The 15,794-nt window shown below is 43.2% G+C and overlaps 1 protein-coding gene across 1 annotated transcript; it reads right to left on the bottom strand.

Annotated features, from left to right (window-relative positions):
• Positions 1 to 734: 734 nt before the first annotated feature.
• Positions 735 to 14,102, bottom strand: LOC121531332 (cholesteryl ester transfer protein, plasma). The gene is made up of 16 exons (XM_041836567.2): positions 13,895 to 14,102; positions 13,649 to 13,763; positions 13,224 to 13,355; positions 12,948 to 13,018; positions 12,718 to 12,805; positions 12,537 to 12,606; positions 12,281 to 12,341; positions 12,067 to 12,158; positions 11,771 to 11,950; positions 11,488 to 11,538; positions 11,120 to 11,269; positions 10,950 to 11,017; positions 5,359 to 5,401; positions 5,205 to 5,274; positions 1,598 to 1,683; positions 735 to 1,459 (listed from the first exon to the last, which is right to left on the bottom strand). Exons 1-16 carry the CDS (start codon positions 14,034 to 14,036, stop codon positions 1,382 to 1,384), a joined length of 1,497 nt encoding a protein of 498 aa, XP_041692501.1. The 5' UTR covers positions 14,037 to 14,102; the 3' UTR covers positions 735 to 1,381.
• Positions 14,103 to 15,794: the final 1,692 nt, after the last annotated feature.

Genomic DNA, 15,794 nt, shown 5'->3' with positions numbered 1-15,794 from the left:
AACCCCATAGAAAATCTTTGGAGGGAGTTGAAAGTCTGTGTTGCCTAGCGACAGCCCCCAAAAATCACTGCTCTAGAGGAGATCTGCATGGAGGAATGGGCCAAAATACCAGCAACAGTGTGTGAAAACCTTGTGAAGACTTACAGAAAACGTTTGACCTGTGTCATTGCCAACAAAGGGTATATAACAAAGTATTGAGAAACTTTTGTTATTGACCAAATACTTATTTTCCACCATAATTTGCAAATAAATTCATAAAAAATCCTACAATGTGATTTTCTGGAAAAAAAATTCTCATTTTGTCTGTCATAGTTGACGTGTACCTATGATGAAAATTACAGGCCTCTCTCATCTTTTTAAGTGGGAGAACTTGCACAATTGGTGGCTGACTAAATACTTTTTTTCCCCACTGTATATATATATATATATATATATATTTTTTTTTTATATCAGAAAAAGGACATGTTTGACTTTCAGAAAAACCTATTGGTTAAGCACTTCATTTGTTTTAGGTGAATTTTGTTAGGTGCATAATCTTAACGATGGAACCTAACTATCATCATATAATAAGACTTTATTTCATTGTGAAGATGTAGTACTTTCCTTTCTATAAGAACATTGTCCCTATATATATGATAAAATATAACTTATTTTCCAAGACTTTTCGAATATATATCTCCTCTATTACTTTACTTTATTTAAAAAAGTGTATGAATTTAAAGGAGACTACCATCAACCGTATATTAGTTTATTTCCAAAAATGCAAATTTCAGTGGGACGTTTTAGAGACCAAACAAGTTGGTATTGTTTCCATTCTAAAGTAATCTTCTACCGATCAATGGCTATCTTCCCAGAGGGAAGAAGGACACCTGGTATACCAGGGTAGTTGGCAGAGGAACCGGTTCTACCTGCCCTGTGCCACCTGAACCATGGCATATTAAATTAACCAATCCAATCACAAGAAATGAGCGGAAATACCCTACTGCCATGGTCACATTTAACCCTTTGCGTACAGTATGCAAATACAAATCATGTTTTTAATTGAGCCAAGTTGAATGTCTAATTGAGCTTTAGGGACAAGGTTAAGAGACATAATCAACCATGTCAATACAGAAGTTCATAATGAGCGTACAAAGACAATGACCTTTTCATAAACCTTTTCACACACATGCAGTGCCTGATTTGCTATGTGTTTGGACCTGTTCAATGTGCAAATACAACTAGTAATTGTACTCCCAAGTATAAGTTTATCAACACTTCCACTAATACGGTCATTCAAAACATTGCACATTAGACCTCAGTATAGCCTACTGTATGTGATTTGATACGCGTCTCAAGAAAGGGAGCGCCTGTGACCACTCCCACTATCTCAATACTAGAATCACTCCAGAGTCTTCCTGAGGAATTCCACAAGCAGATGATGAGGAAAGCCAAAGTCTGTCTGGATAATCACAAAACCCTACAGACAGAAAGACAGATGACAATGAATAGTATCAGTTGTGTATAACATGTATTTAGTCCTATAGTTTGTGTATACATTTTCATTTGAGCTTATGATGAGTAAGAATGAAGTAAAGGTGTATGTATGAGTACTCACATCCTGAGAAACAACCTTGGGTTCGATGATATCAAACAGATTTGCTCCCTGTTTGTCCATTACTGCAGTTAAACTTGGTTCTAGTTCTAAGACAACAGGGTCAAAAGAGGAACATATTGTTCACAACACACTTACAGTGCATTCGGAAAGTATTCAGACCCCTTAACTTTTTCCACATTTTGTTATGTTACAGCCTTATTCTAAAATGGATTACACACATTTTTAAATCCTCATCAATCTACACACAATACCCCAAAATGACAAAATGAAAGCAGGTTCTTAGAAATTTGGGCAAATGTATAAAAAACTAAAAACAGAACAATACCTTATTTACATAAGTATTCAGACCCTTTGCTATGAGACTCGAAATTGAGATCAGGTGCATTCTGTTTCCATTGATCATCCTTGAGATATTTCTACAACTTGATTGGAGTCCACCTGTGGTATATTCAATTGATTGGACATGATTTGGAAAGGTGCACACCTGTCTATATAAGGTCCCACAGTTGACAGTGCATGTCAGAGTAAAAATAAAACCATGAGGTCGAAGGAATTGTCTGATTAACGACTCATGGTGTAATTGTAGTAACATACAGGAACTCAAGTCCTTTTGTTCACCCGACCTAGAATACCTCACAATCAAATGCCGACCGTATTATCTCCCAGGATAATTTTATTAGGTTATAGTCACGGCCGTGTACATCCCCCCTCAAGCCGATACCACGACGGCCCTCAAAGAACTTCACTGGACTTTATGCAAACTGGAAACCACATATCCTGAGGCTGCATTTATTGTAGCCAGGGATTTTAACAAAGCAAATTTGAGGACTAGGCTGCCGAAGTTCTATCAACATATCGACTGTTGTACTCGGGCTGCTAAAATCCTCGACCATTGCTATTCGAACTTCCGGGATTACTTCCCCCGCCCTCCTTTCTGCAAATCTGACCACGACTCCATTTTGCTCCTCCCTTACCATAGGCAGAAACTAAAACAGGAAGTACCCGTGCTAAGGACATCAGTATAGAGACAAAGTGGAGTCGCAATTCAACGGCTCAGACACAAGACGTATGTGGCAGGGTCTACAGACAATCACAGACTACAAAAGGAAAACCAGCCACGTCGCCGACACCGACGTCTCGCTTCCAGACAAGCTAAACATCTTCTTCGCCCGCTTTGAGGATAACACAGTGCCACCGACGAGGCCCACTACCAAGGATTGTGGCCTCTCCTTCTCCATGGCCAACGTGAGTAAGACGGTTAAGCATGTTAACCCCCGCAAGGCTGCCGGCCCAGACGGCATCCCTAGCCGCGTCCTCAGAGCATGTGCAGACCAGCTGGCTGGTGAGTTTACGGACATATTCAATCTCTCCCTTTCCCCGTCTGCAGTCCCCACATGCTTCAAGATGGCCACCATTGTTCCTGTACCCAAGAAAGCAAAGGTAACTGAACTAAATGACTATCGCCCCGTAGCACTCACCTCTGTCATCATGAACTTTGAGAGACTAGTCAAGGATCATATCACCTCTACCTTACCTGTCACCCTAGACCCACTTCAATTTGCTTACCGCCCCAATAGATCCACAGACGATGCAATCGCCATCACACTGCACACTGCCCTATCCCATCTGGACAAGAGGAATACCTATGTAAGAATGCTGTTCATTGACTATAGCTCAGCATTCAACACCATATTACCCTCCAAGCACATCATTAAGCTCGAGGCCCTGGGTCTGAACCCCGCACTGTGCAACTGGGTCCTGGACTTCCTGACGGGCCGCCCCCAGGTGGTGAAGGTAGGAAACAACATCTCCACTTTGCTGATCCTCAACACTGGGGCCCCACAAGGGTGCATGCTCAGCCCCCTCCTGTACTCCCTGTTCACCCATGACTACGTGGCCAAGCACGCCTCCAACTCAATCATCAAGTCTGCAGACGACACAACAGTAGTAGACTTGATTAACAACAATGACGAGACAGCCTACAGGGAGGAGGTGAGGGCTCTGGGAGTGTGGTGCCAGGAAAATTGCCTCTCACTCAACGTCAACAAAACAAAGGAGACTTCAGGAAACAGCAGGGGGTGCACCCCCTATCCACATCGACGGGACCACAGTGGAGAAGGTGGAAAGCTTCAAGTTCCTTGGCGTACACATCACTGACAAACTGAAATGGTCCACTCACGCAGACAGTGTGGTGAAGAAGGCGCAACAGAGCCTCTTCAACATCAGGAGGCTGAAGAAATTTGGCTTGGCACCTAAAACCCTCACAAACGTTTACAGCTTCCATCTCAAGGCCATCAGACTGTTAAATAGCCATTACTAGCACATTAGAGGCTGCTTCTGCCTATTGAAATCACTGGCCACTTTAAGAAATGGAACACTAGTCACTTTAATAATGTTTACATATCTTGCACTACTCATCTCATAGGTATATACTGTATTCTATAATATTCTACTGTATCTTAGTCCATGCCGCTCTGTCATTGCTTGTCCATATATGTATTCTTAAATTCCATTCCTTTATTAGATTTGTGTGTATTGGGTATATGTTGTGAAATTGTTAGATATTACTTCTTAGATATTACTGCACTGTCGGAGCTAGAAGCGCAAGCATTTCGCTACACACGCAATAACATCTACTAAACACGTGTATGTGACAACTAAAAATTGATTTGATTTGATTTGAGCTCTGAGACAGGATTGTGTCGAGGCACAGATTCATTCTTAAATGGAAGAAGTTTGGAACCATCGACTCTTCCTAGAGCTGGCCGCCCGGCCAAACTGAGCAATCGAGGGAGAAGGGCCTTGGTCAGGGAGGTGACCAAGAACCCGATGGTCACTCTGACAGAGCTCCAGAGTTCCTCTGTGGAGATGGGAGAACCTTCCAGAAGGACAACCATCTCTGCAGCACTCCACCAATCAGGCCTTTATGGTAGAGTGGCCAGACGGAAGCAACTCCTCAGTAAAAGGCACATGACAGCGCGCTTGGAGTTTGCCAAAAGTCACCTAAAGGACTCTCAGACCATGAGAAACAACATTCTCTGGTCTGATGAAACCAAGATTGAATTATTTGGCCTGAATGCCAAGCATCATGTCTGGAGGAAACCTGGAACCATCCCTACGGTGAAGCATGGCAGCATCATGCTGTGGGGATGTTTTTCAGCGGCAGGGACTGGGAAACTAGTCAGGATCGAGGGAAAGATGAACGGAGCAAATTACAGAGGGATCCTTGATGAAAACCTGCTCCAGAGCTCTCAGGACCTCAGACTGGGGCGAAGGTTCACCTTCCAACAGGACAACGACCCTAAGCACACAGACAAGACAATGCAGGAGTGGCTTCGGGACAAGTCTCTGAATGAAAGTACTGAGTAAAGGGTCTGAATACTTATGTAAATGTAATATTTCTGTTTTTTTTATTTTGAAAAAACCTGTTTTTGCTTTGTCATTATGGGGTATTGTGTGTAGATTGATGAGGAAAAAAACAATGTAATCCATTTTAGAATAAGGCCATAAAGTAACAAAATGTGGAAAAAGTCAAGGGGTCTGAATAATTTCTGAATGCACTGTATATCACAATTCACTAAACGGGAAAGGATGAAACAGTACTCACCGGATATGACTTTTGGGATACCTATTTTCTCCACTGCCTCTTTCAAATATTCAATGTGGGCTTCAACCATCTGGAGAGCAAAAGAAATGAGAAATAAAGCTATCTATCACCGCTACGGTTACTTAGAGATTCAGTATGTCTATTTAATTCTCACCTGCAGTGTGTCTGTGGACAGTGATTCCTTCATTATGGAAATTCTTTTGTGGGAAGAAGAAAAGTCACAATTTTTTTTTTTTACTTGCACAGACATAGGCAGCAGTGTGAGGTACACTGAACAAAATTATATAAAAGGCAAATGCAACAATTTCAAAGATTTTACTGAGTTACAGTTCATATAAGGAAATCAGTCAATTGAAATAAATTCACTATGCCCTAATCTATGGCTTTCACATGACTGGGAATACAGATATGCGACTGTTGGTTACAGATACCTTAAAAAAAAGGTAGGGGCATGGATCAGAAAACCAATCAGTATCTGGTGTGATCCCCATTTGCCTCATGCAGCATGGCACATCTCCTTCGCATAGAGTTGATCAGGCTCTTGATTGTGGCCTGTGGAATGTTGTCTCACTCTTCAATGACTGTGCGAAGTTGCTGGATATTGGCGGGAACTGGAACACGCTGTCATAAACGTCGATCCAGAGCATCCCAAACATGCTCAATGGGTGACATGTCTGGTGATTATGCAGGCCATGGAAGAAGTGGGACATTTTCAGCTTCCAGGAATTGTGTACAGATCCTTGTGACATGGGGCCGTGCATTATCATGCTGAAACATGAGGTGATGGCGGCTGATGAATGGCATGACAATGGGCCTCAGGATCTCGTCACAGTATCTCTTTGCATTCAAATTCCCATCGATAAAATGCACTTGTGTTCATTGTCTGTAGCTTTCGCCTGCCCATACCATAACCCCACCGCCACCATGGGGCACTCTGTTCACAACGTTGACATCAGCGAACCGCTCGCCCACACAACGCCATCTGCCTGGTACAGTTGAATCCGGGATTAATCTGTGAAGAGCACACTTCTCCAGCGTGCCAGTGGCCATCGAAGGTGAGTATTTGCCCACTGAAGTCGGTTACGACGCCGAACTGCAGTCAGGTCAAGACCCTGGTGAGGACGACGAGCATGCAAATGAGCTTCCCTGAGACTGTTTCTGACAGTTTGTGCCGAAATTCTTCAGTTGTGCAAACCCACAGTTTCATCAGCTGTCCGGGTGGCTGGTCTCAGACCATCCCTCTGGTGAAGAAGCCAGATGTGGAGGTCCTGGGCTAGCGTGGTTACACGTGGTCTGCGTTTGTAAGGCCGGTTGGACGTACTGGCAAATTCTCTAAAACGCTTATGGTATAGAAATGGACATTCAATTCTCTGGCAACAGCTCTGGTGGACAATCCTGCAGTCAGCATGCCAATTGCACGCTCGCTCAAAACTTGAGATATCTGAGGCATTGTTTTGTGTGACAAAACTGCACATTTTAAAGTGGCCATTTATTATCCCCAGCACGAGGTGCACCTGTGTAATTATCATGTATTTTTTGTGTTTTTTTTGTTGATATTTTCTCCCTTTTTCTCCCCAATTTCGTGGTATTCAATTGGTAGTTACAGTCTTGTCCCATCGCAGCAACCCCCGTACGGACACGGGAGAGGCGAAGGTCGAGAGTCGTGCGTCCTCCGAAACACAACCCAACCGAGCCGCACTGCTTCTTGACACAGTGCCTGCTTAACCCGGAAGCCAGCCGCACCAATGTGCCAGAGGAAACACCGTACACCTGGCGAACGAGTCAGCGTGCACTGCGCCCGGCCCGCCACAGGAGTCGCTAGTGCGCGATGGGACAAGAACATCCATTTTACATTTTTTTACATTTTAGTCATTTAGCAGACGCACTTATCCAGAGCGACTTAGAGTTAGTGAGTGCATACATTTGTCATACTGGCCCCCCGTGGGAATCGAATCCACAACCCTGACGTTGCAAGCGCCATGCTCTTCCAACTGAGCTACAGGAGGACGGTCAAACCCTCTCCTACCCTGGACGGCGCTGGGCCAATTGTGCGCCGCCCCATGGGTCTCCCGGTCGCGGCCGGCTGCGACAGAGCCTGGACTCGAACCAGGATCTCTAGTGGCACAGCTAGCATGATCATGTTGTTTAATCAGCTTCTTGACATGCCACACCTGTCAAGTGGATGGACTATCTTGGCAAAGGAGAAATGCTCACTAACAGGTATGTAAACAAATGTGTGCCCAAAATGTGAGAGAAATACGTTTTTTGTGTGTATGGAACATTTCTGGGATCTTTTATTTCAGCTCATGAAAAATGGGACCAACACTTTACATGTTGCGTTTATATTTCTGTTCTGCACACTTGTTAGTGAACTGCCATACAATCAGAAAGTGTTTTACTAAACCATTACAGTCGGTATCCCTTATAGGGGCACAGTGGAGTCAGTATCACAAGAACAATTAAAAGCATGGTCTTTATGTAATGCCTTTTTTGACATATACAGTTCATATACAGTGGGGGAAAAAAGTATTTAGTCAGCCACCAATTGTGCAAGTTCTCCCACCTAAAAAGATGAGAGAGGCCTGTAATTTTCATCATAGGTACACGTCAACTATGACAGACAAAATTAGAAAAAAAAATCCAGAAAATCACATTGTAGGATTTTTAATGAATTTATTTGCAAATTATGGTGGAAAATAAGTATTTGGTCAATAACAAAATTTCTCAATACTTTGTTATATACCCTTTGTTGGCAATGACACAGGTCAAATGTTTTCTGTAAGTATTCACAAGGTTTTCACACACTGTTGCTGGTATTTTGGCCCATTCCTCCATGCAGATCTCCTCTAGAGCAGTGATGTTTTGGGGCTGTCGCTGGGCAACACGGACTTTCAACTCCCTCCAAAGATTTTCTATGGGGTTGAGATCTGGAGACTGGCTAGGCCACTCCAGGACCTTGAAATGCTTCTTACGAAGCCACTCCTTCGTTGCCTGGGCGGTGTGTTTGGGATCATTGTCATGCTGAAAGATCCAGCCACGTTTCATCTTCAATGCCCTTGCTGATGGAAGGAGGTTTTCACTCAAAATCTCACAATACATGGCCCCATTCATTCTTTCCTTTACACGGATCAGTCGTCCTGGTCCCTTTGCAGAAAAACAGCCCCAAAGCATGATGTTTCCACCCCCATGCTTCACAGTAGGTATGGTGTTCTTTGGATGCAAACACGACGAGTTGAGTTTTTACCAAAAAGTTCTATTTTGGTTTCATCTGACCATATGACATTCTCCCAATCCTCTTCTGGATCATCCAAATGCACTCTAGCAAACTTCAGACGGGCCTGGACATGTACTGGCTTAAGCAGGGGGACACGTCTGGCACTGCAGGATTTGAGTCCCTGGCGGCGTAGTGTGTTACTGATGGTAGGCTTTGTTACTTTGGTCCCAGCTCTCTGCAGGTCATTCACTAGGTCCCCCCGTGTGGTTCTGGGATTTTTGCTCACCGTTCTTGTGATCATTTTGACCCCACGGGGTGAGATCTTGCGTGGAGCCCCAGATCAAGGGAGATTATCAGTGGTCTTGTATGTCTTCCATTTCCTAATAATTGCTCCCACAGTTGATTTCTTCAAACCAAGCTGCTTACCTATTGCAGATTCAGTCTTCCCAGCCTGGTGCAGGTCTACAATTTTGTTTCTGGTGTCCTTTGACAGCTCTTTGGTCTTGGCCATAGTGGAGTTTGGAGTGTGACTGTTTGAGGTTGTGGACAGGTGGCTTTTATACTGATAACAAGTTCAAACAGGTGCCATTAATACAGGTAACGAGTGGAGGACAGAGGAGCCTCTTAAAGAAGAAGTTACAGGTCTGTGAGAGCCAGAAATCTTGCTTGTTTGTAGGTGACCAAATACTTATTTTCCACCATAATTTGCAAATAAATTCATTAAAAATCCTACAATGTGATTTTCTGGATTTATTTTTCTCAATTTGTCTGTCATTGTTGACGTGTACCTATGATGAAAATTACAGGCCTCTCTCATCTTTTTAAGTGGGAGAACTTGCACAATTGGTGGCTGACTAAATACTTTTTTCCCCCACTGTACATGTGTACAGTGAGGGAAAAAACGTATTTGATCCCCTGCTGATTTTGTACGTTTGCCCACTGACAAAGAAATGATGTCTATCATTTTAATGGTAGGTTTATTTGAACAGTGAGAGACAGAATAACAACCAAAAAATCCAGAAAAACGCATGTCAAAAATGTTATAAATTGATTTGCATTTTAATGAGGGAAATAAGTATTTGACCCCCTCTCAATCAGAAAGATTTCTGGCTCCCAGGTGTCTTTTATACAGGTAACGACCTGAGATTAGGAGCACACTCTTAAAGGGAGTGCTCCTAATTTCAGCTTGTTACCTGTATAAAAGACACCTGTCCACAGAAGCAATCAATCAGATTCCAAACTCTCCACCATGGCCAAGACCAAAGAGCTCTCCAAGGATGTCAGGGACAAGATTGTAGACCTACACAAGGCTGGAATGGGCTACAAGACCATCGCCAAGCAGCTTGGTGAGAAGGTGACAACAGTTGGTGCGATTATTCACAAATGGAAGAAACACAAAATAACTGTCAATCTCCCTCGTCCTGGGGCTCCATGCAAGATCTCACCTCGTGGAGTTGCAATGATCATGAGAACGGTGAGGAATCAGCCCAGAACTACACGGGAGGATCTTGTCAATGATCTCAAGGCAGCTGGGACCATAGTCACCAAGAAAACAATTGGTAACACACTACGCCGTGAAGGACTGAAATCCTGCAGTGCCTGCAAGGTCCCCCTGCTCAAGAAAGCACATATACATGCCCCTCTGAAGTTTGCCAATGAACATCTGAATGATTCAGAGGAGAACTGGGTGAAAGTGTTGTGGTCAGATGAGACCAAAATGGAGCTCTTTGGCATCAACTCAACTCGCCATGTTTGGAGGAGGAGGAATGCTGCCTATGACCCCAAGAACACCATCCCCACCGTCAAACATGGAGGTGGAAACATTATGCTTTGGGGGTGTTTTTCTGCTAAGGGGACAGGACAACTTCACCGCATCAAAGGGACGATGGACGGGGCCATGTAACGTCAAATCTTGGGTGAGAACCTCCTTCCCTCAGCCAGGGCATTGAAAATGGGTCGTGGATGGGTATTCCAGCATGACAATGATCCAAAACACACGGCCAAGGCAACAAAGGAATGGCTCAAGAAGAAGCACATTAAGGTCCTGGAGTGGCCTAGCCAGTCTCCAGACCTTAATCCCATAGAAAATCTGTGGAGGGAGCTGAAGGTTCGAGTTGCCAAACGTCAGCCTCGAAACCTTAATGACTTGGAGAAGATCTGCAAAGAGGAGTGGGACAAAATCCCTCCTGAGATGTGTGCAAACCTGGTGGCCAACTACAAGAAACATCTGACATCTGTGATTGCCAACAAGGGTTTTGCCACCAAGTACTAAGTCATGTTTTGCAGAGGGGTCAAATACTTATTTCCCTGATTAAAATGCAAATCAATTTATAACATTTTTGATATGCGTTTTTCTGGATTTTTCTGTTGTTATTCTGTCTCTCACTGTTCAAATAAATCTACCATTAAAATTATAGACTGATCATTTCTTTGTCAGTGGGAAAATGTACAAAATCAGCAGGGGATCAAATACTTTTTTCCCTCACTTTATGTACATATTCACTACAGTATAGGTGTGTAAATGGACTCACTGTGATGCTGTAGCATTTAGGATCAGTTTCTTCTTTGCGTATGAAGCAGTCACAACAACCTCCACCTCCTAGACAACAGCAAACCCCATTCAGCTACTCATCTGGGACACATGACTGTCTGATGCTAGGTTATCATTTAAAATATTAAAACAAGTGTTTGTTTGGCTGACCATCTCAAAGTAAAGTCCTGGGATGTCCTCAGCTCCACTAGTCAGCTCTGCTGCAGCCACAGCTCTGACAGAGGTACCCAGTGGGGTTGTCCACAGGTGAGGCACTGACACACTCCACACCCTCAGCACTGGCTCCTCAGAGGACAGAAACTGACAAAGGGATACAGAGAGACAGGTGTCATACAGGCACAGACAGATAGAAACACTCTGACTTCCCTGTTTACACACAATAGAAGAGGTTTGAAATACAATGTCAACTCAAAACACCACTACATTTCAGAGGCCAAGGTAGGTCGGATGGTCTGTGGAGCTGATAAAAGCATGTCGTGTGTGTCTGAGGACTGTCCTGAGTGGGTTTGTCACATTACCTGGCTTAGGAACTCTGGCATGGGTGTAGACAAATCTGTCTTAAACAGTTCCTGAAATGAAATTGACCATGTTAAATAACTGGCTTACATTAACACAAACACAGTAATTCAGCTTGTAATGAACAAGAATTTCATTGACCGTCACAGTGCTACAGTCAGTTGCCCTACCTCTACCATATTGTAACACACCGTGGGCCAAACCTCAACAACAAGTCCTGATGACTGTTTCTCTGATAAATGCTGCCTTGGACACATGACTTCCACTAGTCTGTTAGACACCTACTGTGAGCTCCAGGCCAGAGATGTTGAGGACAAAACGTCTATCTTGGTGGGCAGCTGTAATCAGGGGGTTCAAGACCTCATCAGAGATCCAGAAGTACAGCATGCGGTCCTCTGTCAGTTGGCTGGGGTCGAATACAGACGCATTGATGACAGCTGTCACGTTGTTGTATTTGGCCAGACCCTGGACATCATGGGAAGACAGAAGAAAGATACTGTAATACATATAACAACAATTGGTATTGTGCATCATCATGTACAATGAATATGGATGCTAGATAATAAAGGGATATACAGTACCTTGTGGTATGATTCAATGTAATTGGATGTGATGACAGGGGCAGAAGTTACTCCAATATCCATGCTGATGTCACCATCACTAAGGAATTGCTCTGTGGGAATCAACGCGGAGATGTAAACATAGTCACTGACAGATATTCAAAATAAGACATAATCATGTTACTTCAATAGGCTTCGTGAGTTATCTACCCAGGCTCCCCAAATGTGACCATACCTGCTTGTTCCTGTATGAAGTCAGCCAATATGTTTGCCACATTATTGATCTCCTTACAGATCTAAGATGACGGAAACAGAGGCATTGTTTCATTTTTTGTTGCAGCTGATGTGACAGATGACGTTTGTCAAATTTCTAGCTGGGTTGCATTAACAAGACAGTAGAGGGCAGAGTTGAGCCATCATTGAGGCCTCTGTCCAATACTTTGAAATACTGTAAATTATTATTCTATACTTCCCTCTGATTCATCACTTACCTGGATTTTAACAACCAGCTTCACAGTGAAGGTGATGAAGTTTGTGAACAGCCTCTTGAGCCAGCCAGGCCTAAAGCCAAAATGTAAAACATTTTTACTTTCTTTGAAGGCAGAGCACATTACAGATACCATTTTACACTATGTGTATAAATCTATCTGGGTTCCATAACGTGCCACGTACTCCCTGTCTCCCTGAAGCAGGAGATCGAGCTTGTGGAACGTGAGGTAGCAGTCTGATGTGTCTGCAGCAACTTTTCCCTTTCCACAATCTGAGACAGAGAAAGCACATGATCAGTGCCAGGAAATACATGACAAAAGGTAAGATAAGATTCCTGTAAACTCTTAGGAAGAATGAGAAGGAAGAGTGAACATTGAACACCACAAAAACAATGGGCAGAAAAAGGTACTTACAGAGTTTGGGGTTAATGCCAAGATCAATGTGCGAATCAATTTCAAAATCTACTGAATGTCCCACATTGACACTGCAAAACAGATGACACATGGCAGTGTCATGACCACGCAGCTATTCAAGGTCAACATACAAAACGTATGTAGTAGCCAACATGAAATTTGGATAAATCACAACATACGTAATTGCAAGATCTAGAAAGTTCTATCTAATCATATCACCAACTATTTCCATCCCTCTCATCCTCCGTTTTCACAGTTACTGATGGAAGGACTCACAGCCAGCTTCCATATCCATACTGGATGGTTCCCTTGAAAACAGCAGACACGTTGGAGATGGCAATCTCAATGCCTTCACCTGGTATGAGCTCAAACTCACTCCGCCCAATCGACAGGTTATGGATCTCCAGACTGAGAGGGCAAAGGTCAGGAGAGGACATTATTATTGGTTGTTCATTTTAGCAAGAATAAAGGAGCAAATCAATAAAGCAATGGCAATAGTGTTGACATTCAATCTGTTACTGATTGAAAAATTAGTGCTTATGCATTCATCCAATCATGTGTCATATACATTATCAATGATAAGTGAATACAGGATAAAAGGAGAGCATGTGAGGTAATGGAGGAGGATGAAAGGAACAGCATAGCCACGTGCATGTGGTGCAGGTACACTGACTGTGGAAGTAGAGGTCAGGTCCACTCACTTGGCAAGCCCATATTTCACCTTTCCAACAAAGGGAATAGACTTCTCGCTGCTGATGCTTGGATATTTGGCATGCTGGAATGCAGCCTGGATGACCTTGGTCGTCTTTTCATTTACTGAAGAGAAAATACACAATTAAAGATAATACTCAACAAAACAGTTCAACTACCCTGTCAGTAACAGCTCTGGTGAAAAACATTTGAGAGTACACCATAGTGAGGCAGGAATAAATAAGATCGATACTCACAGACCACCGCTGCAGGGTAGGTCAGCCTACAGACAGCCCCAGTGAACCTGTATGCAGAGGCTGGATCCAGACAGGACCGGGACATCCCAACCAGGCCCAGGAACAGCAGCAGGACTGGGAGTGTCATCACACACTTCTCCATCACACCAGTAGCAAAATGAACACTGACTTCAAACTGGATCCCAGAGCTGTGTAGTGCCTCCTCAGAACCTCTCAACTAACTGATCCAGGCTGTGTTGAGCATGCAGAAGAGACAAGGGGAGGAAGAGGGAGGAAACAGAAGACACCTCTGGGGAGATGGGGGTTGGATTGAGGCTAAACTTGGCTGAACTAAACTTCACAACACTGCCCCAGTAGTCTATGATTGGGCCTCAACCAGGCCAGAGCGGGATATTTGGGAGTGGGTGTTGTTACGTGGTCTATCTGGGCCCAGGGGCTACTTCTGTACATGCGAGGTAGGGTTATTATATGGCAGTAAATAACAGATGTACAGACCCATTTTTATAGGGCACATTCTCAGAAACTCCCATACCTTACAGTCACAGGAATGCCAATCTTGACCCAGAATGATGAAACCATACAGCTAACCTTTCACCAAAATCTGTCTTTCACAGTTTTATGTGAAGAAAATGGGAATTGTGCTACTATTTCTGCAAATATGAATCAATCATGACCACATTGGTCAATACAACTTCCTAAGACAATTTGTACTTTCCAGTAAATAAGCAGGTCTCTAGGGACCAAATGTACTAGTTGAACTCTCTAGCCTGCCTGGATAACTCAGAGGAAGTGATGGGGACAATAAGTGGAATGTACTACAGTAAACCCCACATTGTAAACACAGAATGCAGTTTGCAACTCCCACATTTCTCCAACAGGTCAATGAACTCTGGATAGAAAAAGCTGGAACGGAGCCTTAAGGGCTCTACACAGTCCAAAAATCCAGCCGCACAAATGTACGTAGAGTGACCCAAACGGACCTCTGTCGGCTCCGTTTGGGTATACTGTCTAGACCCCTTTACCCTTGTGAACTAAAAAAAATTAGCATGAGATGTTATGAAAATGTTAAACATATTTTTGTTGATCGTTCTCAAACAAAATGTTATCTAAAACAAGCTTGTGATTTGAGTACTGTAGATGTGGTATAGTATTTTTGTTCTGTTAGGTGACTGTAGTGTAGTAAATAGCTGTATCTAAAGAGGCAATCATTTTAAATAAGTATGTTTATTGCAAGTCTCCACAAAATATTCTTGATACAGCAGCATCCATTAAAAAGCTGTTTTACCTAAATAAAAACAAAAAGACAAATCAAACTAGAACATACTAGGGCGGAATTACACTTAGTGTATATGTGTACAGTTAAAGGCATTCCAAAAGGAATCACAATATATATTTTTCTCATTGTGTAACAAGGGAGCGAGGTTACTATGCATGATTCCATTTTAATTGCAAAAACAGTCTGGCTTAAGGCCCACACAACTGCATATTCCTGTGTTTAACATAATTCTACTTTCAGAAGTTCTTTAACCATTCTAATGAATTAAAGCCACACTATGTTAACACTGCCTTCCATTTCACATCTGAGACAACCAGAGAAACATTCGATACTCATGCACAACCCTGTATGGCACTTCCATCTCTGAGCAAGAGCAATACAACTCGTTGATCATATAGCACTATGAGCATCTCAGTATTTAACCCAGATTAAAGCAAGCTTGCATAATAAGTATGGCCGGCACAATACCAGTATTGCGATACTCGTATCGTGGAAAGGAAACAAAACACAAAGTGGATTTAACAATTTCGGAAAACAGCCCTAATGTTGGAAACATTCAGTTTATTAGGTACACCACCCCATTCGCGAAAATGGTTTGCTCCTACAGACAGTGAGTCATGTGGC

This window comes from Coregonus clupeaformis, chromosome 19 (genome assembly GCF_020615455.1).
Source record: "Coregonus clupeaformis isolate EN_2021a chromosome 19, ASM2061545v1, whole genome shotgun sequence".
NCBI classification, from domain to species: domain Eukaryota; kingdom Metazoa; phylum Chordata; class Actinopteri; order Salmoniformes; family Salmonidae; genus Coregonus; species Coregonus clupeaformis.
This window is presented reverse-complemented; position numbering and strand designations above follow the sequence as displayed.